This window comes from Neomonachus schauinslandi, chromosome 7, assembly GCF_002201575.2.
Source record: "Neomonachus schauinslandi chromosome 7, ASM220157v2, whole genome shotgun sequence".
NCBI classification, from domain to species: domain Eukaryota; kingdom Metazoa; phylum Chordata; class Mammalia; order Carnivora; family Phocidae; genus Neomonachus; species Neomonachus schauinslandi.
In genome coordinates this window covers 26,097,748-26,120,162 of record NC_058409.1, presented here as the reverse complement: position 1 = coordinate 26,120,162, position 22,415 = coordinate 26,097,748, and the positions used below count along the sequence as shown (strand labels likewise).

General features: G+C 37.3%; 1 protein-coding gene across 1 annotated transcript in view; it reads right to left on the bottom strand.

The window, feature by feature from the left end:
* The window catches only part of SEC24A (SEC24 homolog A, COPII coat complex component), a 67,218-nt gene that overhangs the window by 18,701 nt on the left and 26,102 nt on the right, over nucleotides 1–22,415 (bottom strand). Inside the window, exons 3-12 of the mRNA XM_044916759.1 lie at nucleotides 19,502–19,672; nucleotides 17,293–17,370; nucleotides 16,535–16,695; nucleotides 16,084–16,256; nucleotides 14,936–15,038; nucleotides 13,851–13,977; nucleotides 11,895–12,004; nucleotides 9,754–9,866; nucleotides 7,439–7,557; nucleotides 466–521 (exon numbers count right to left, since the gene is read on the bottom strand). Of these exons, the coding sequence (XP_044772694.1) occupies nucleotides 466–521; nucleotides 7,439–7,557; nucleotides 9,754–9,866; nucleotides 11,895–12,004; nucleotides 13,851–13,977; nucleotides 14,936–15,038; nucleotides 16,084–16,256; nucleotides 16,535–16,695; nucleotides 17,293–17,370; nucleotides 19,502–19,672 (1,211 nt within the window). The remainder of the gene's footprint in view (nucleotides 1–465; nucleotides 522–7,438; nucleotides 7,558–9,753; nucleotides 9,867–11,894; nucleotides 12,005–13,850; nucleotides 13,978–14,935; nucleotides 15,039–16,083; nucleotides 16,257–16,534; nucleotides 16,696–17,292; nucleotides 17,371–19,501; nucleotides 19,673–22,415) is intronic.

Here is a 22,415-nt window from a genome sequence, read left to right as displayed (position 1 = left end):
AGACACATTCTGTTCACCTCTCACTGTATTATGTCATGGCAATTTCCAGGCAGGTAATAAGTTTCTTCTGAACTGACCCCAATGACACTCTGTGAATCAGAAAAGCAAAGGGCACTGAAAGCAGCCTAGCTAAAGTGCTTCTAAGTAGTGACCAGAAGCTTATCTGAGCAACCCTCCCAATTTCCCAAATGGTGGCAAGGCAGGTTTCCTTCAGGTTTTCCTTTATGAAATAGGCTTATCTTCTACCCTATTACAAGTATCTTGCTACATTAGACTTAAAAGCCATCAGTTCAAGGGTAAACTCAAGATCTATTCATCTGATGAATTTTAACTAACAGCAAATATAAAATGTTACACATCTTAGAAATGCCTCAGAAAGAAACAAAACTTTACTTAAAGTTCATTTTGAAAATACATTCCTTCAATATTTCAAAAAAATGTGTCAGATAAGAAAATGTAACTTACCTCTTTACTTTCATTTAAATTTACTAATAAGTTCTCTGGCATAGGTATAAAAACATCTGAAAAAATAAATAAGTATTTCTTTTAAACAAAATTAATTGTTAAAGATGTTCTAAACACTTAACACTGATATAATTAACCACCCCCAGGGATGCCTGGGTGGCTCAGTCAGTTAAGCGTCTGCCTTCGGCTCAGGTCACAATCCCAGAATCCTGGGATCAAGTCCAGCATCAGGCTCCTTGCTCAGCAGGGAGCCTGCTTCTCCCTCTGCCTGCCTCTCCCCTGGCTTGTGCTCTCTCTCTCTCTGACAAATAAATAAAATCTTAAAAAAAAAATTAACCACCACCATAATTTAAAGAAAAGCGACCTCCTCTATTATATATAGTACTGTCTACGTATGTTCAAAAGCCACCAAAGAAGCATTGATTTAGGTATTTATTGCAACTTATCTATTACCATGTAAAAGGTAAACAGCCTCCTAATTAGAAAATATTGATCTGTAAACACTCAGTACAGCTTTGCACAAGTGCTCTGCTTCTTAAGTTTAAGACAACAGTTTAGAATCCTACTTACTTTACATTCTTGCTTAGCCCTCGAAACCAGTGGTCTTGGCATTAAAAAAAAAAAATGTTGACTAAGATGACACACAAGACTGCTATGTCTTTACAAAGAAGTAATATAGCCCAACAATAGCTCTGTCATTCAAAATGCACATACTGTCTCATAAAGAAGGTCCCCACTAGAGCCTATATTTATGGGACTACAAAATCAAGTAAATCAGAAGGTATGCTAACTGACCACTTCAGATGAGTTCCTCAGGATTCAAATTTATTCTTACTTAGGAATTAAATTCTCTTCCTTTAAAAGGAAGCAAATTGTGGGTGGTGGTGAAGGATTACAAGAAGTCTTACTTTCTACATTATGGTACTGTTTTTTTTTTTTTTTTTTTAAAGGCTTATTATAATATTTGTAAAAAATTATACCAAAAAGGGGCACCTGGGTGGCTCAGTCAGTTAAGTGACTGCCTACAGCTCTGGTCATGATCCCAGGGTCCTGGGATCGAGCCCTGCATCCAGCTCCCTGCTCCCTCTACCTGCTGCTTCCCCTGCTTGTACTCTTTCTCTATGTCAAATAAATAAGTAAAATCTTAAAAAACAAAAAAACCCAAAACTTATTTGTAACATTAAATGTTTACTTTAGCTGTCACATAAAAATTCTTTAATCGGGGCACCTGGGTGGCTCAGTTGGTCAAGCGTCTACCTTCAGCTCCGGTCATGATCTCTGCAGAGGTCCTGGAACTGAGCCCCATATCAGGCTTCCTGCTCAGCAGAAGTATGCTTCTCTCTCTCTCTCCCCTCTCCCTTTCCTCCTCCCCACCTCTCTCTCTCTCAAATAAATAATAGCTTTTAAAAAAATTCTACAGTTGACTAGATTTTCTCTTTTTTCTTTAAAATTAAAAAACGTTTTGGGGCTCCCGGGTGGCACAGTTGGTTAGGCGTCTGATTCTTGGTTTCCGCTCAGGTCGTGATCTCAAGCCCCATGTTGGGCTCCACACTTAGCATGGAGGCTGCCTAAGACTCTCTCTCCCTCTGCCCCTCCTCCTCATGTGCTCTCTAACTCTCTCTCAAACAAATAAATCTTTTAAAAATTAAATTTAAAAAACATTTTTTTTAAGATTTTATTTATTTATTTGAGAGAGAAAGCATGAGTGAGAGGGGCAGAGGGAGAGGGAGAAACAGACTCCCCACTGATCAGGGAGCCCGATGCGGGGCTCGATCCCAGGACCCCGGGATCATGACCTGAGCTGAAGGCAGACAGACGTTCAACTGACTAAGCCACTCAGGTGCCCCTTAAAAAATGTTTAATAGGGCGCCCGGGTGGCTCAGGCCTCTCACTGTATTATGTCATGGCAAAATGAAACCCCACATTAATTAACAGTCATTCTTCATGTCCCTGCCAACTCCCAGAGCTCTAGGAAGCCACCAGTCTGTCTCTGGATTTGCCTTATCCTGGACATTTCATATTTTTAAAAATATTTTATTTATTTGAGAGAGAGCAAGCTAATGATAGGGGTGAGGGGAGACTCTATGCCCAACATGATCCTAGGAGAAACCAACAGTCCAATGCCTAACCGACTCTTGATTTTGGCTCAGAATATGGTCCCAGGATCATGATCTCAGGGTTGTGAGATCAAGCCCTACGTCATACTCCACACTCAGTGGGGAGTCTGCTTGGAATTCTCTCTCCCTCTGCTCCTCCCCCCAACGCCCCATCCCCCACACCGCATGTATGCACACACACACTTTCTCTCTCTCTAAAATAAATAAACTCTTAAAATAAAAATAGTCACAGTATGAAGTACTTTGTCACTGGCTTCTGATACTCTGCATAATGTTTTCAAGGTTCACTCGTGTTGCAGCACCTATCAGTATTTTATTCTTTTTTGTTGACAAATAATATTTCATTGTATGGATATACTTTTTGTGTATCCATTCATCAAATAATAGGCATTAGGGTTGTTTCCACTTTTTGGCTGTGTTGCTATGAACATCCATGTGCATATTTTCTTACTTTTCTTGAGTATATACATATTGAGTAGAATTGCTGGGTCATATGGTTTAACTCTATGTTTAACTTTTGGAGCAAGTGGCAGACTGTTTTCCATAGTGGCTGCAACATTTTCCATTCCAACTAGCTTTTTTTTTTTTTTTAAAGGCTGACTATATTTTCTGCTTAGGATCATCCTCGAGATGGGCACAGTAGACTTCTATTCTCTAACTAGGGTGGAGGGATTCTTTTTTTTTTTTCTTTAAGATTTTATTCATTCATCCGAGACACAGAGATACAGAGAGAGAGAGCACGAGCAGGGGGAGAGGCAGAGGGAGAAGCAGGATCCCCGCTGAGCCAGGAGCCGGCGTGGGGCTCGATCCCAGGACCCTGGGATCATGACCTGAGCCAAAGGCAGACAACCAACTGAGCCACCCAGGTGCCCCCCCCCTTTTTTTTTTAAAGATTTTATTTATTTATTTGAGAGGGAGAATGAGAGAGAGAGCACATGAGAGGGGGGAGGGTCAGAGGGAGAAGCAGACTCCCTGCCGAGCATGGAGCCCGATGCGGGACTCGATCCAGGGACTCCAGGATCATGACCTGAGCCGAAGGCAGTCGCTTAACCAACTGAGCCACCCAGGCGCCCCCCCTTTTTTTTTTTTTTTTAAAGGCTGACTATATTTTCTGCTTAGGATCATCCTCAAGATGGGCACAGCAGACTTCTGTTCTCTAACTAGGGTAGAGGAATTCTTTTTTTTTTTTTAAAGATCTTATTTATTCATTCGAGACACAGAGATACAGAGAGAGAAAGCACAAGCAGGGGGAGAGGCAGCATATGAGGGTTCCAATTTCTCGACTTCCTTGCAAATACTTTACTTGTTACTGTCTTTTTTTTAACCTCCGCTATGTGACATCCAGCAAGGGACACTCCATCTATCAGCTTATGTATAAAACTGAGAGGCTGGACCTTATCAGTGAATTCACAATTTGGCCCATCTTCAGAATCACCTGTTCAGTGATTTTATTTCATGCAAAATAAGTATCTGGGTGAATAGGTTAGGGAATGAATGAATAACCTGGCTGGTTTGTTGTGAGATTTAAAACAACCAAGACAAAAGGGGACTCTCCTCAACTACTGCCCTTTAAAGGTGTATAGTGAATCCTATTTGTGGATTCTATATTTGTAAATTTGCCTACTCACTAAAAAAAATTTTTTTAAAGATTTTATTTATTTATTTGACAGAGAGACAGAGAGAAAGAGCACAAGCAGAGAGAGCGGGGTAGGGAGAAGCAGGCTCCCCTTTGAGCAGGGAGCCTGACGTGGGACTCAATGCCAGCACCCTGGGATCATGACCTGAGCTGAAGGCAGACGCCTAACCAAGTGAGCCACCCAGGCACCCCTACTCACTAAAATTTATTTGTAACCCCAAAACCAATACTCATGCTGCTTCTATGGACATTCATAGACATGCTCAGAGCACCAAAACAATTTGAATTTTGAATCTGAGATTTTCTATTAGTCTCATTGTGGTTTTCATTTGTATTTCCCTGATAACTTCTGATATAGAGCATATTTTCAAGTGCTTATCAGCCAACTGTTTATAGAAAATATTGAATACAGTGAACTGAATAGAGACACGTCTATTCAAATCATTTACCCACTTTTTAAATTGTCTTTTTCTTGTTTAGTTGTAGAAGTTCTTTATATAATCTAGATATAAATTCCTACTCTTTTTTTTTTTAAAGATTTTATTTATTTATTTGAGAGAGAGAATGAGATAGAGAGAGCATGAGAAGGGGGAGGGTCAGAGGGAGAAGCAGACTCCCTGCTGAGCAGGGAACCCGATGCAGGAACTCGATCCCGGGACTCCAGGATCATGACCTGAGCCGAAGGCAGTTGCTTAACCAACTGAGCCACCCAGGCACCCTCCTACACTTTTTTAAAAAGATTTTTATTTACTGGGGCACCTGTGTGACTTAGTTGGTTAAGTGTCTGCTTTCGGCTCAGGTTATGATCTCAGAGACCGGGGATCGAGCCCCACACTGGGCTCCCCACTCAGTGGGGAGTCTGCTTCTCCCTCTGCCCCTAACCCTGCTTGTGCTCTCTCTCTCTTCTGTCTCTTTCTCAAATAAATAAGGATTTTATTTATTTACTTGACAAAGAGAGAAAAATAGAAAGAGAGAGAGAGTGCGTGTGCACAACCAGGAAAAGCAATAGGCAGAGGGAGAGGGAGAAGCAGGCTCCCCACTGAGCAAGGAGCCCAATGCAGGCCTTGATCCCAGGACCCTGGGATCATGACCTGAGCCAAAGGCAGCTCAACTGACTGACCCACCCAGGTGCGATGCCCCTAGATATAAATTCATGATCAGATATATGATTTGCAAATATTTTCTCTCATTCTGTGGGTTGTCTTTTTACATTCTTGATGGTGAAGCACAAAAGTTTTTAATTTGAGGGGCACCTGGGGCGGCTCAGTTGATTAAGCGGCCAACTCTTGATTTAGGCTCATGTCATGATCTCAGGGTTGTGAAATCGAGCCCCACGTCGGACTCCGTGCTCAGTGGAGAGTCAGCTTGAGATTCTCTTCCTGTTCTCTGACCCTCCCCCTACTGTGTGCTCTGTCTCTAAAATAAATATTTTTAAAAATTATTTTTTAATTTTAAAGAAGTCAAATTTATCTATTCCCCCCCCACTTTTTTAAAAGTAATCTCTACACCCAGTGTGGGGCTCAAATTCATGACCCTGAGATTAAGAGTCAGATGCTCTACCAACTGAGCCAGTCAGGTGCAGCTATTTTTTATTTTGCTGTTTGTGCTTTCGGTGTTATATCTAAGAAATTACAACCTAATCCAAGATCACAAAGATTTACTGCTGCTTTCTTCTAACAGTTTTAATCTCACATTCCAGTCTATGATCCATTTTGAGTTAATTTTTCTTAACTGTGGTAAAGTATACATAATACAGGAAATTTATCACCTTAACCATTTTTCAGTTTGTTTGTTTTTAAGTAAGCTCTATGCCCAGTATGGGGCCTGAGCCCCACAGGCCTCCCCTCTTTATTTTTTTTTAAAGATTTTTCAAAAAAAATTTTTATTAGAGAGAGAGAGCAAGCAAACATGGGCGGGGGGAGGCAGAGGGAGAAGCAGGCTCCCTGACGTAGGGCTTGATTCCAGGACCCTGGGATCATGACCTGAGCCAAAGACAGACACTCAACTGAATGAGCCAGCAAGGTGCCCCTCCCTCCTTTTTAATATGCTTTACAGTAAGGAGGGTCCAACTTCATTCTTTTGCATGTTTACTTTTCCCAGAACCATTTGTTAAAAAGACTGTCTTCTCCCCATTGAATAGTCTTGGTATCCTTGTAAAAAATCAATTCAGCATAGGGACTCGTGGGTGGCTCAGTCGGTTAAGCGCCCAACTCTTGATTTCAGCTCAGGTTATGATCTCAGGGTCGTGGGCTCGAGCCCCATGTTGGGCCCCACACTGGGCGTGGAGACTGCTTGGGAGATTCTCTCTCTCTCCCTCTGCCCCCTCCCCCGGACTTGTGCCCGCATGCTCCCTCTCTTCCTCTCTCAATAAAAAAAAAAAATTCAAGGGCACCTAGATGGCTCAGTCGGTTAAAGAACCAACCCTTTGACTCGGGTCATGATCCTGAGGTCCTGGGATCAAGCCCCATGTTGGGCTCTCTGCTCAGCGGGGAGCCCAATGCAGGACTCAATCCTGGGACTCCAGGATCATGACCTGAGCCGAAGGCAGTCGCTCAACCAACTGAGTCACCCAGGCACCCAATAAATAAAATCTTAAAAGAAAAAAATCAGTTCAGCATATATGTGAGGGTTTATTCCTGGGCCCTCTATTCTATTCCATTTCTCTTATATGTCTCTCCTCAAGTACTTTTTGAATAAATGAATGAGAAGGGAGGGGTGCCTGGGTGGCTCAGTCATTGGGCGTCTGCCTTTGGCTCGGGTCATGATCCCAGGGCCCTGGGATCGAGCCCCGCATCGGGCTCCCTGCTTGGCGGGAGGCCTGCTTCTCCCTCTCCCACTCCCCCTGCTTGCCTGCTTGTGTTCCCTCTCTCACTGGGTCTCTCTGTCAAATAAAAAAATGTAATCTTAAAAAAAAAAAAAAAAAAGAAAGGGAAAAAGAAACCTACATTTAATCTGAGTTTGAACATTAACTTGTTTTTGTTGCCTCAGAATTCACTTTACCTCTATTACTGTTTTCTCTTCTGTAAAATGAGGGATTGGACAAAAGGACTCTTACAATTCCAATAAGCTTATGATTTTATACTCAAGGTTTTTTTCCTCAATATAGTACAGTCATATCATACACACCAAACATACATACATAATGTCAAATATTCATGATATATTTATAAAACTGAAAACCCCTAAGGCGTTTCAATAATTTTAAGTATATACTATATACCTTCAATATCTGAAACGATTAGCATCTGAGGTTGAGCGAGACCTTCTTGAAGACTGTAGAAGTGGATTGTACTATCAAATGTAATGAAGCCAATTTTTGTCCTAGTGTTGCCAGGAAGCCTACAAACAAATTCAGAAGAGCATTGCATCAAGTTTTTCCATATTCATACATATATAAAAATATCTGTGAAGAGTTAACATACAAAGAACTACTTTTGTGTTATGGAAATTGTCCCGAAATAAATGCTCAATCCACCCAATGTTTTTTTTTGTTTGTTTGTTTTTTAAAGATTTTATTTATTTATTTATTTGAGAGAGAGCAAGCACATGAGAGGGGGGAGGGTCAGAGGGAGAAGCAGACCCCCCGCTGAGCAGGGAGCCCGATGGGGGACTCGATCCCAGGACTCCAGGATCATGACCTGAGCCGAAGGCAGTCGCTCAACCAACTGAGCCACCCAGGCACCCCCACCCAATGTTTAATTAGCATGAAAACAGACTCGACTCAAAGTGAAAACATTATGCATAAACCCAAACAATCAACAAAACCCTGCAATAATACAGCAATCCAAAACTCACTACACCTATATAAAGTTACATAAATCACATAGGAAATGGTATATAAAAAAATACTTGAGAGTATATACAAACCTTTTCATGTTCTTATAGTGAACTTTGTAGATGATTTTAACAAAAATAGTTCAAAAAATTACCATTTAGCAATTCTAAAATATAATATATATATGTATGTATATACACATACACATATACATATATACGCACACATTATATATTTTTAAGTTGGGCATGGAGCCCAATATAGGGCTTGAACTTAAGATCCTGAGATCAACACCTGAGCTGAGATCAGGAGTTGGACGCTTAACCAACTGAGCCACCCATGAGCCCCTAAAATATAATATAAATTAATATATTGCACATCTTTTAAAAAGTTTACCCAAATCTCTTCTTACATTGTTCATCTTAAGAGCAGCAAAAGTATTTGTCTTAAATATGTGGACCTTCAGTTTCTTAGACAAGCTAGTTTTCATTCTTGTTGCTCATTAAAAATACAAATGCTGGCAAGAACAAGGAGCCTCCTTTCGCCCAGGTGAGGGACTTAGTCCATTTCTGATAAGATCTGGTCCTTCACATTCTTTTTTTTTTTTTTTTTTTTTTTTTTTTAAGATTTTATTTATTTGCGAGAGAGAGAATGAGAGACAGAGAGCATGAGAGGGAGGAGGGTCAGAGGGAGAAGCAGACTCCCTGCTGAGCAGGGAGCCCGATGTGGGACTCGATCCCGGGACTCCAGGATCATGACCTGAGCCGAAGGCAGTCGCTTAACCAACTGAGCCACCCAGGCGCCCCTGGTCCTTCACATTCTTCCATACCACACAAGAACACTGTATTTCATTACAGTGAAAAGTCATACTAGGTTTTATAGGTTACACTAAGTATCTAAGAAACCATTTTAAAGTACAGATATTTTGGGACGCGTGGGTGGCTCAGTCAGTTAAACGTCTGCCTTTGGCTCAGATCACGATCCCAGGATTCTGGGATCGAGTTTCGCATCGGACTCCTTGCTCAGCCTGCCGCTCCCCCTGCTTGTGTTCTCTCTCTGACAAATAAATTTTTAAAAATCTTAAAAAAAAAAAAAAAGTACAGATATTTTAAGAGACTTAATAGATATGACAACTAAATGTAACATGTATACACTGGACTCTTATTTCAACAAACCTACAATAAAGGCATTTCTGACACAACCAAAACCAAAAATTGAACCAGGTATTAAATCATATTATGGATTTAATGCTAATTTTGTTTGCTGTGATACTTGTATCTTAAGGTTAAAAATAATTGCAATTGGGCACCTGGGTGACTCAGTTGGTGAAGCAACTGCCTTCGGCTCAGGTCATGATCCTGGAGTCCCAGGATCGAGTCCCACATCTGGCTCCCTGCTCAGTGGGGAGTGTGCTTCTCCCTCTGAACCCTCCCCCATCTTGTGCTCTCTCTCTCTCTCATTCTCCTTCTCTCTCAAATAAATAAAATCTTTAAAAATAATAATAATAATTGCCATTATTTATAGGTAAGAAGATATGCTGACAGAGATTTGAGTGAAAATACTCAAGGGGGGAAAAAAGTGTTTGTGTATGGGAGGATTAGATAAATTTATGTTTCTCAGAGAGAGTGAGGCCTGAAATTAACAAATGAGTTTAAATGGACATTTAGAACATAATTATATATAGCATTTTTTTGTATTTTGAAACTATTCATTTTGCAAACACTGCTAGTTTCAAATTTAAGCTGAATTAAGATACTTACAAATCCAGATTGTCCAACAAACTCTGGCAAACTGAATTCAAGTATCCAGTTTCAACTGCATTGTGAGATACATCAAATACAAAGAGGTACACTGGAGGTTGAGGTGGTCGTAACTGAAGAAAAGAAAGATCTCATTAAAGACATTTAACAGGATTAAATCTAAACTTACCATCTGTCCAATCCACCTACAACAAAACAATAAATATTATTTACAGATTAAATGGAGACACTAATAAACAATAATGGATTAAGAAAATAATATAGAGGGACGCCTGAGTGGGTCAGTTGGCTGGGGGTCTGCCTTCCGCTCAGGTCATGATCTCAGGGGATCGAGTTCCACATCGGGCTCCCTGCTCAGTGGGGAGTCTGCTTCTCCCTCTCTCCCTCCCCGTGCTCATGTTCTCTCTCACTCTCTAAAATAATAAAATCTTTAAAAAAAAATATATATATATATATAGAAATAACAGGAGTTTTAAAAATAGGCAAACCATATTATATCATTTTCAGATGCAAAGTTAAAAAAAGAAAAATGAAGGGCGCCTGGGTGGCTCAGTTGGTTAAGCGGCTGCCTTCAGCTCAGGTCATGATCCTGGAGTCCCTGGATCGAGTCCCGCATGGGGCTCCCTGCTCAGCAGGGAGCCTGCTCCTCCCTCTGACCCTCCCCCCTCTCATGTGCTCTCTCTCTCTCATTCTCTCTGTCTCAAATAAATAAATAAAATCTTTAAAAAAAAAAGAAAAATGAAGATGTGATTGCCCTAAGTCAGAAGAGTTTTTCTCTAGGACAAGGAGAGAAAATGTAGTCAGAAGGCTTCTGGGAGTATTGGCAATGTTCAATTTCCGACCTGCACGGTGCTAACACGGGTGTTTATAATTACTTGGTGACCTACACATGTTTTATAGACTTTTCCATAAGTACACTATATTTCACAATTTAGGGAAATTACAACTGTGAAAGTGACAAATCAAGTTAGCCTGAGCTGGTTCCTTAACCAACACATTTTAGTCAAGATCCATAAAAATGTACAACTATATTTTAAAATTCCAAACTCAAAGATTTGTTCTCAATTCAATAAAAAGCATCAAATAACCACAATGAGAACTGCGCATGTAGTATACTAACTTTTTTTTTTTGAGTATACTAACTTTTATATTTTTTTGCACAGACCACTTGCCAGATTCATAGCATATGTCACCAAAGAGATAAGCGGAGAAGGAGCAAAACAGCTTGCAATATAGGTAAGGTAAGTTTACAAATTTAAAGGAAGTCAGTTTTGCAAATCCTGGGAGATAAAAAACACCCCAGGAGGCCAATACAAAAGAAGAGATGCTTCTTCTGATTTTTTGGCTTTAATTCAACAAAGAGACACTAGGGAAAACTATTACCAACCATTTAAGTGTCACAAAACTGTCTTCTACATTGCACTTTTCTGAAATGGTGAAAAGAAAATGAACTCTCATAATTTCTATTTCCCATTGCCCAGAGATTACCCCACAAAAACATAACAAGGTAAAATAAAATATAAAAAGTTAGATGTTAAGTCTTATCTTCATATTCCCTTTATTTAGAGGCAATTATGGCATGGTGAAAGAGTAACCAAATCAAAAGGCATGGATTTTTATGCAAGGTCTCCCATTTACTTAAAGGATATTTGGCAAGTCACCTAACTCTTTTCATATCTGTAAAACAGGATTAACAGCATTCACCTAGCTTAATTCAGACAGTTGTTTGTAATGATCAAAAATATGTAAGTGCTTTGTAAAATGTAAAGTGCTAATGAAACATTAGGCATAATTATTATTTTAAAAATGCAAGACCTCAGATTCTCATATAAGTGTGTAATAGTACTTGCAAAAGAATGTTTATCACGGCATTATTAGAAAAAAATTGGAAGTGACTTAAAAGTAAGTATGATCCTGGTATTATAGTACAAATTTCTCAATTGATGCACAAGAAATATGGGTGAAATTTTACATATATTTTTACTTTTCAAATTTACCCTTATATACTAATTAACTACATTTATAATGAACAAATATAACTTATAAAATTTAAAAACATAAAATTTTGTTAAAGGATGCTACAATGTTTTATTTAAAGCCCAGTGTTTAATAAATATGCTACATAAAAAATGAAAGCTTACCATGTATTCTGAAGGAGCCATAAACTCAATAGTAGCATTCTGAACTTCAGGTCTTCTGTGAGGTTCTCCATAAACTCTAGTCAAAGGGTTGTACATGAATTCCTCAGGAACTATAAGTCAACAACATACAATGATAAAACTGAAAGGATTAAGTGTGATATATCTTGCATTTAGCGGTTTTCTTATTTTGAGGATTTATAGATAAGCCAATATAGACTAAATATTAAAAGATAAATATACTTTGTTTTTGAGTTCAAGTTTCCCCCACACTCAATGGCACTAAGGATGTCTTGCTTTTACAGCCACAATCACAGTGATTTTTCTCTTCCTACCTTCTAATATACTCTTTGTCTTAATTCTTGCTAAAATTGCTTTCCTAAAACAGCTTGAAATGATGATAAAAATTCATTAAATACCAATTATTATCTTAAATGTGACACTAAATTTTGTCTTAAATTTCATAATGGTACACAAATATTAACATTTGACACAAAATGTATAGACTCTGGCTGACCCTACAAAGCTATGGTAAAAATACTTTACAAGCTAAAGACTAACAGTTCCATGACTTCCATTAATTAATGATGCCTTTATGGAACATCAGTTACCTACCACTTATAATATACTAGTGCTCAAAGAATATTTTCTAAATTAGCATTGCATCTGTCTTCCCATTAACTGTTTAGAAATTCAAATTCCTACATATGTTAAAGAGTAAGCCATAGTTCATGAAATGGTCTGGGCTGCATACTAAAGTGACTTCTACCTTTATTTATAAATTTATTTCACATACTGAAGCACATATACATAAGATTTTAAAGGCATACCAAACACTATACATACATTTTCTAAATTATTAGAGAGTAAAAATTATGTTCTTACTCTATGCTCACTTTACTCCTAAAAAACATAAGAATGGTTTTTAAAAAGCTCTTAAATTCCCCATTTCCCAATGCTTAATGAAATTTCCTTTCAAACAGGAGACCCAGTTTTCTTTTTTCTTAATTTTTTCTTTTTTTTAAGTAAGCTCTACACCCAACATGGGGCTTGAACTCACTACCCCAAAAACAAGAGTCACATGCTCCAACTGAGCTAGCCAGGTATCCCGGAGACCTAAATTTCAATATGGTTATCAGCATACCCTTTTTCTTCTCTAATCCTAATAAAGTGTTATTGGTTAGATGATATTCCTTATAAGGTTTGTTTGTTTTAAAGATTTTATTTATTTATTTGACAGAGAGAGACACAGCGAGAGAGGGAACACAAGCAGGGGGAGTGGGGGAGGGAGAAGCAGGCTTCCTGTGGAGCAGGGACCCCGATGCAGGGCTTGATCCCAGGACCCTGGGATCATGACCTGATCCGAAGGCAGACACCTAATGACTGAGCCACCCAGGGAACCCCCCCCCTTTTTTTTTAAAGATTTTATTTAGGTTAGATGATATTCCTTAAACAAAGACTGTAAGCAACTTCTGAAAGAGATCTCCTCTTCCTCAATTACTGAAAAAACTACATTCAACTAACCTTCTAGCACTGCCCACCACCCTTCATACAGCAGTGAATGTATCTAATGGCAGCTATTCTGTGGACTTATTTTCTTTCACCCTAGAGAAAAGGCATGGGACAATTTCTAAATAAAAATATTTCTTAAATTATAGGCTTAAATAATACCATGAAATATGCCATTTATTATATACCCAATATAATAAATGTAAAAAAGTGGTATCAGAATAATACATTTTCTGTTCAAAAAGTATACACACACACATACATATATATGTATGTATGTGTAAATGTGTAGAAAAATTTAACAGAAGTTATCTTTGAGTAGAAGGATTATAGGTAAGTAAGACAGGGTATTGGGTTTTGTTTTGTTTTTTTCTTTAAACTTCATATTATCTGCTTTCCCTACAACACAAACTGAAATTTGTAAATGTTTAAAAAAAAAAACAAACATACCATCATTGACTCGGTAACATAAGTTACACTTCCATCTCCTTTGATCCAGAAAGCTGACAAAAGGGTTGATGTATGTCCTGCATGAGCGGCATCTCACAATTGTACTGGAGGTAACCACAGGCAATTGCTAAAAAAAACAGAACTAATTTTTTAAAGGCAATGATCATTACATCTAAAGGCCAAATACTAATCCATAACTTTCAAGTAACTTCTGGGATACTATAATTTTGGAGAAAAAAACCAAGGGTTAAAAAAGGTGCCCAAACTGTCACACATAACTACTACATAGCTAAAGTGTATTGATTTTAAAAACTACTACTTTTCTCCATGAACATTCTCATTAAATTCTGCCTTTTAAAAAGTATTTATTTTCTCATTAAACATTTATATTATAAAACCAACATGGTAAATATCCAATGTATGTTTGAGATGGATGGTAAATGGCCAATGAAATGACCAAGTAAATTAGGAATTTTCTTCACGTTACATTAAGAGGCTTACTAAATTCTCATGAAAAGTCATAAAGTACAGTAAAGGTATAGTATTCAATTAAACTCTGCAATTATGCTCCTATTTAAAGTTTATCCTATATACTAGAAGTTCTAAAGTCTTAATATAAATTTGTTTGGGGATAGTCACTTCACTTATGTACTGATCCTCCCAAGAGTATGTCAAGGTCCCAGAGCCTTATGACAAAAGTGGAAGGGCTTCTTTGTTTTTCCCCGGAGGGAAACAGCAGAGGGAACAGCTTCCGAAAGCAACAAATTTACTCCAAGAATGGCAGAACTGGGAGACTGGGTATTTTAAATGGGCAAATAATTTACAACTTTTAAAATAGCATGGTTCATTTATTTATTTCCTTTCAGTATCGCTTGAATTTTTCAAAAATAGGCTTATTTTACCTCATTTTGAAGTGTTTGGTAATAAAAATGATGGCTGAATTACAAATAAAGGAACCTGTCAATGGTCAAATTCCTAAAGATAGCTCAGATAAATTCCACATGTGATTCTTGCACTACTGTAGAAAATTCCTCATCACCAAGATAATTTTCCATTAGACATTTACTTTCATTAGTGAAACATACCACTAGGTCTTTGAAAGGATGAAGCAGTAGTCCCAAAGGAAGTTTGGCTTTATTCAGTAAGGCCTGAGTCTGAGGAATGCTAGTCAGCGTGCATCGAAATAACCTATACCAAAGTAAAAACCATGTATCATAAAAAAGAATTATGTGTCAATTGTTGCTATAATTATTTTTGGGCAAAAAAAAAAGATTTGAAAGGTACACATTTTAACAGTGGATCAAATTACAAAGAAACTTTTCAATAGGCCCTCTCAAATTTTATCCCATTAAATATTTAAGTCCTATTCAGAAAGAGAGGCTGGATAGTTACAACCCAGTATTATATAACTAAAATAGTCTCTTCTTGGCTTGGCTTGTGCATAAGCAGCCCAGACTAACAAATGACTTATTTTTCTTTTTTTAAAAGATTTTATTTATTTATTTATTTGACAGAGAAAGACACAGCGAGAGAGGGAACACAAGCAGGGGGAGTGGGAGAGGGAGAAGGAGGCTTCCCGCTGAGCAGGGAGCCCGATGTGGGGCTTGATCCCAGGACCCTGCGATCATGACCTGAGCCGAAGGCAGACGCTTAACGACTGAGCCACCCAGGCGCCCCTTATTTTTCTTTATATAAATTTAGATTACAATGGAATAAAAAGGTGATGACACAAATATACAAATGCAAGCTTAAGTTTATTAATGAAAAGATCAGTTTTGTTGAAGGTTCTAAAAAGACCATTTAAAAATAACAAAATTCAATTTATCAGAAAGTTATCACCACATACATTTAAATTAATGATCCATTTTAAGGGACAAAAGAGTATCATGTTTGTTATGAAAAATAATTTAAAATGAGAGCAAATAAAGGATTATGTAGAATCAAACTTGGACTTTAAAAAAAATAATGTATTCACCACAGTGATATTGAGTGTCATAGTCCCATTAGAGCTGATAAGAGCAGTCATCAGCCTAGAAGTTACAACCCTATTTCTTGAGTTAGAATATTTCAAATATCAAGTAAGCAATTAACAAAGATCTTTTTCCTACATGCAAAACTATTTTCATAAATTAATGTTTGTACTGCTTGTTCATAATAGCATGGTTCCCAAAAAAATACAAAACTTCTAGAATAAAATGTCATAGTGAGTAAGAAATGCTATTTGAAGCCTTACTCTGGATTACAATTGAGTTTCTGGATATCTTCATGCAAATTTGGAACAGGAGGCTGCAAAGATGTTGCTGGAAGCATATTTCTTTCTTGAAGAAGATTGATAACTCTTAGCCCCTCTGGATGTAGACTTAATCCACTCATGCTTGCAGTTAAATGATTAGCACCTAAGGGAGTCTAGAGATACATAATTTCAAAGTAAGTAGCCTTTATGTTTTCAGTTGAAAACAGAAGTATATAAGGACTTGGTTACCTAATTTTTCTCTAAATAACAGAACTAATCTGGATTTCCTGGTCAATTTTTTTTGGTTCTGGGGATATGTAATAAAACAAGTCTTATGAAATATCCATTACTTTAATTGGTTAAAAGTATTCATTACAGCTTCCTAAAACTTTTATGTCTACACAGTTTAAATCAAAAGATGGAAAATTGGTTAAAAAAAAAAAAAGTTTACCTGAGTAAAGCCCTGTGGCCCACTTGAGTAATTCATGGAAGAGGGTGACATTCCAGTTGTACTAGGTGGTGCTGTGTTCTGATAACCAGGTGGTAAGGAGGGATATGAATACCCAACACTTCGGCTCATAGTGGGATTCTTGTTAGCATGCTGTGGTGTTGCTAGAAACAAGGTAACTTTTAAGTTCCATTTTATATTCCGGAATACTTTAAATAAACATATACATCCATTGAATTATAACGCTAAAATCCTTTGGGTAATTTAATACTTTCATTTATCAAATTTGCAACATAAGACAAACACTACTAACAAAGTAATAGCAATGATTAAAATCTAGTTAATGTAGACTATAACCAAAAACACATAAAAATAAGCTTGTATGAACAAAAATAAGCTTGGTATGGTTAATTTACTTTTGTATCATTTACTAAACTTTATATTCAGACTAAAATTCTAATTCAAAACATCAATGAAAGCATATTAATGTTCAACTCGTTAAATATACTTAAATAGATTTAATTCATAAAAATACTCTATAAGCCAGAACATAATGATAAAACCCACGATCCCAATTAAAGGAAAAAAAAAAAAAAACTAACAAAAATCTAAAGGTATGGAGATAAAAAATGCTACCATGAGTTATTGCTGTGTGACATGATTATGAAGTTTTCTTCACTGTTTCCTATAATGAACACATACTAAAACAAAACAAAAACACACACACACAAAAACAAAAAACAACTTTCATAGCATCTCACCCAAGAAGCCACCGCCTTCAATTTCATCATAACTATTGTGAACCACATTAGATCCATTATTGGTATTTGATGTAATACCTAAAAAGGAAGTTTATTACAATATAAACTAGAACAATTATTACAATTTCTGAAAGATTTGAGCGCTAATGTCTAAAATTTAAGATAACTTTGCAAATACTTTAACCCACAGCCCAGGAAAAATGTCAAATGTTGAAATAAAAATTTCAAATAATGCGTGTTTTTAAATATACAAAATATATAAAAGTTTTAAATAATTTTACAAACTTCTAAAACAGATGGTTCTTTGTGCAGTTTATAAAATTACATACTATCTGAAAGATTTCAGCAGTTGAGAGCAGCATTAAAAACCTCTAAAGAACAGTACACATTGAAAAAAAAGTCATCAAAATCAGTACTATTTAAAGAGAAAATAAATTATGAGGATAAAAACACTTTTTTTTTTTCAAAACAAGGAAAAGAGTGGAATCTAGAATTAATTTGAAGGTGATATAAGTTAATAGAATGATTGCTTTATTCTAGGGAACAACTACTAAAAATAAAAATCTTAACTTGCTTTCCCCCCAATTTAAAGATTTAAAGATAAATGCCAGGGACATCTGCTTACGAAGAATTAAAATCTATTTCTAGGTACCTCTACTATTTATGAGCTCTAAGTCAGATATAGAAGAAACTAAAATTAGTGAATAGCATCAACCTCTAGCTTCTAAGTACCAAGGTGCTAACTTTAATAGTCATTTTAACACCAAATAGATAAGTTTAATAGTTGATAAAATCAGTTAATTTCTTTCCAGTTCTCAAGACCACCATGACTTTAACCATGAGTTGATAAAGAAAACCTTAATAAAACTGCTTTTATTTTTTTTTTAAGATTTTATTTATTTATTTGACAGAGACACAGTGAGAAAGTAAACAAAAACACTGGGCATATTTTTAGTTGGTTAAAAATGCAAGTATTGGGGCGCTTGGGTGGCTCAGTCGTTAAGTGTCTGCCTTCGGCTCAGGTCATGATCCCAGGGTCCTGGGATTGAGCCCCACATCTGGCTCCCTGCTCAGCGGGAAGCCTACTTCTCTCTCTCCCATTTACCCTGCTTGTGTTCTCTCTCTGGCTGTCTCTCTCTGTCAAATAAATAAATAAAATCTCTAAAAAAAATAAAAAATAAAATAAAAATTAAAAAAATAAAAATGCAAGTATTTATTGTAGCTTGATTTTCAAAATTATAATGTGGCAAACAGAGGGACATTATCATTTTGTTACTCATTGTTAACACCATTCTTTTCAAAATATTCACAGGTCGCTCTTTTCCCTACTTATATAATATTAAAAAAAGGAAATGATAGAAGAAAAAACAAAAATAATATTGATTGTATTCAGTAGTAGGATATGGACAGCAGTTTTTCCCTCCTCTGTTTTCCTATTTCCACATTTTGCTGCATTTGCTGCATAACCCAGCATTAGGTTATTGCTAAAATCAATTTCCTACTTGACAAAATATAGTGTTGAAACTAATAAACTTATATTTTAAAGTTGTATCTGAAAACAATGTTTTAAAACATTTTATTGTTTAGCAGTGCCTCCGGTGGCTCAGTCTAAGCGTCTGCCTGTCATGATCCCAGGGTCCTAGGATGGAGCCCCGCATCGGGCTCCCCGCTCAGCAGGAAGCCTGCTTCTCCCTTTCCCACTCCCCATGCTGTGTTCCCTCTTTCGTTCTCTCTCTGTCAAATAAATAAAATCTTAAAAAAAAAAAAGTTGTTTATATACAACTTCAAAATGCTTGCATATTTTACTTTTTATTTAGGTTGATAAATATTTGTTAATATTTACAATAATAGCAGAAAACAAAATACTGCTTCCATGGAAAAGAGCCAATGTATTAAAAGGACAGTTCTAAAGCAGAAATTCTCCTCTCACCTTCCTCTGCCAAAAGGCACCTAACTTTAGAGCCATGATTGTTAAAATCTGCCCAGCAACAAAAAAAGATAACAGCAGTAGTTCCCCAATGCTAGGCCCAATACAGGGTATTAGAATTCTAAGGAGCTTTTTTTAAACTCTGTATTCCTGAAGGCCTTCCTTAACTGAAACAACTAAATTTCTGGAAAAAATATTATCTGAATGCAAACAATTCAAATAATATTCATCCTTCCACCCCAAGTCAAAACTTTAGATTTGACTTGGTTTTGCCTTGCTTACCTTCTTGGTTGACAGCTGAATTAAATGAGGGCTGGGGCACAGCTCTATGTGATGATTTCTGAGGCGTGAGTGCCCTCACTGGAGGTGGTCCTCCAGTTGGAGGGGGCCCAATAGGAGCTCCTGGTTGGAAAGTGGTAGGCAGAGGTGGGTTCACTAAGGGGGGTGCAGAACCTATAGAAACATCAGTTTTTCACAAATCACTTAAGAACTAAGAAAAAGGACAAAACAGCCTTTTACCAAATATAAGTAACTTCCAAATTTACATTTTAATTAAAATCACTAACAAATTACCAGAAATATGTTACCTGCTCAGGTTTATGACTTTTTAATTTATATGCATGCTTTACACATTTACAATCTCTTTTACATGCTTCTTATTTGTCAATTATTAAAGCAGCATCAAATCACTTATAGGGTAGATACAATGCCCTGTTTATTGATTAATTTTTATTAACTGGTCACAGAGGTTCAATATTCCAACAGAATATTCCAACAGAATATCAAATATTCCAACAGAAATTAACATGAATAAAATGTTATTAATGTCCTATTAATGTAGTCCATTCAATTAACATTAATTAGGTTGACAGCTTTCTAAAGTTACAAACTAGGGGCTCCTGGGTGGCTCAGTCAGTTGAGTGACCGACCGACTCCTGATTTTGGGTTGGGTCATAATCTCAGGGTCTTGGAATCGAGCCCCACTTGGGGGTCTACGATGAGCTTTGGAGCCTGCTTAAGGTTCTCTCCCTCTTCCTCTGTCCCTCTCCCCTGCTCACAATTATTAATCTCACAAAAATTAATCAAAAAAAAAGGTAGGAAGGAAGAAGGAAAAGAACACTCCCTAGGCTTAAAAATCAGGAAATGATACAAAGTTCATGTATATACTTTATAAAACACTGATATCTGAGAAGTTTAACACTACTCATCAAACTAAACTAAGAATGACACGGTATTTATACTTGTGTCTACCAGTATCTCGCTGCCTCGATTTCACCAGTTTTCTATCAGGACAGTAAGTGCTGATGAGTGTAAAAACATTATCAGTTACTTTTGGGGAAATTCCTCTCTGTGATATCAAAAGTTCCAAAACCCACACCACCTGCTCATTCAAGTCAACAAGGTTGTTCCCACCTTCTCATTTGTCAAAGAGGAGGAACAAAGTCTACAAAGCAGATAAAATACTACTGATAAGAATGTGATTTAATTTTTCATTCCAGGACTTTTCTTAATCTTCTGAATTTTTAAGTGAAATAGATAATAAATGGATTTTATTTATATTCTACCTGTATTTGTAAAATCTTGTGATTTTTAAAAGTAAGGGGATAAAGATACCCAGATATGAAAATTTTCAATGTTTCTTCAATACTGTTCAATTTTCCAGGATCAAAATGAAAAATGATCGTTATTACTGAACCTTATCGTTCCCAACAAGACAAATCAGTGCCCTATTGACAACTGAAGACAATAATCACATTACTGCCATATAACTCCCTTATCAACGAAGCACTGACACATATCCATGGCAATACAGACAAGTCAAAAGAACAAAAGGACAAGGTACACTACCAACTCAGCATGAGCAAGAATGTATGATACATCTGGCCACAAAGGCGTAACAACCTAATGTTTAACAAAATACAAGTGAGCTTATAGAGATTTTTCACAGGTTTAAGAAAAAAAAAATTTGAAACCACAACATGCTACATTTCATAGACATTTTTTCAAGCTGAATAACTTTTTTCTTTTTTAAGTAGGCTACAAACCCAGTGTGAAGCCTAAAAGAGCTTGAACTCATGATCGTGAGATCAAGACCTAAGCTCAGACCAAGAGTCAGACGCTTAACCGAGTCACCCAGGCACCCCTCAAGTTGCATAATTCTTATTTGTAACATTAATAGCTAGAGTTTTAGAACCTGCCCTCCAGATCCCTAAAGCTAATGTAAGGATGTTAAAAGACTGATTAGGAAAAAAAAAGTCAGATCGGGAGCCTGGGTGGCTCAGTTGGTTAAGAGTCTGCCTTCGGCTCAGGTCCTGATCCCAGGGTCCTGGGATTGAGCCCCAGCATCTGGCTCTCGGATCAGTGGGGAGTCTGCTTTTCCCTCTGACGCCCTCCCCCACCGCTCATGTTTTCATGCTCTCTCTCTGAAATAAACAAAATCTTAAAAAAAAAAGGGGGGGGGGAGTAAGAGAAATTTAATATGTGGACTCGAGACTTAGTATAACATAGATACAGTTTTGAGATCAGATAATCAGGCAATAACTACCAATGAAGTGTTAAAAAATGAGGAATTTGGGGGCGCCTGGGTGGCTCAGTTGGTTAAGCGACTGCCTTCGGCTCAGGTCATGATCCTGGAGTCCCGGAATCGAGTCCCATATCGGGCTCCTTGCTCAGCGGGGGGTCTGCTTCTCCCTCTGATCCTCCCCCCTCTCATGTGCTCTCTCTGTCTCATTCTCTCTCTCAAATAAATAAATAAAGTCTTTAAAAAAAAAATGAGGAATTTGGGGCGCCTGGGTGGCTCAGTCGTTAAGCATCTGCCTTCGGCTCAGGTCATGATCCCAGGGTCCTGGGATCGAGCCCCACATCAGGCTCCTTGTTCAGCGGGGAGCCTGCTTCTCACTCTCCCTCTGCCTGATGCTCCCCCTGTTTGTGCTCTCTCTTTCTCTCAAATAAAAAATAAATAAATAAATAAATAAATAAATAAATAATGAGGAATTTTTTTAGAAGTATCTAAGAAAAAAGCAGGGTAGTAATATATTTATTTAAGGTTCATTTTCTTAGTTTATGTATCTTTCTTCCCCCTTCTTTTATATAAGAAACCTCCTAAGTTTTGTCACTCACTTATGTCTCTTTCACCACATCTGTGGTGTAGCCCTCTACCTGAGGGCTTGTGACACCCAAAAACATTTCAGATTAT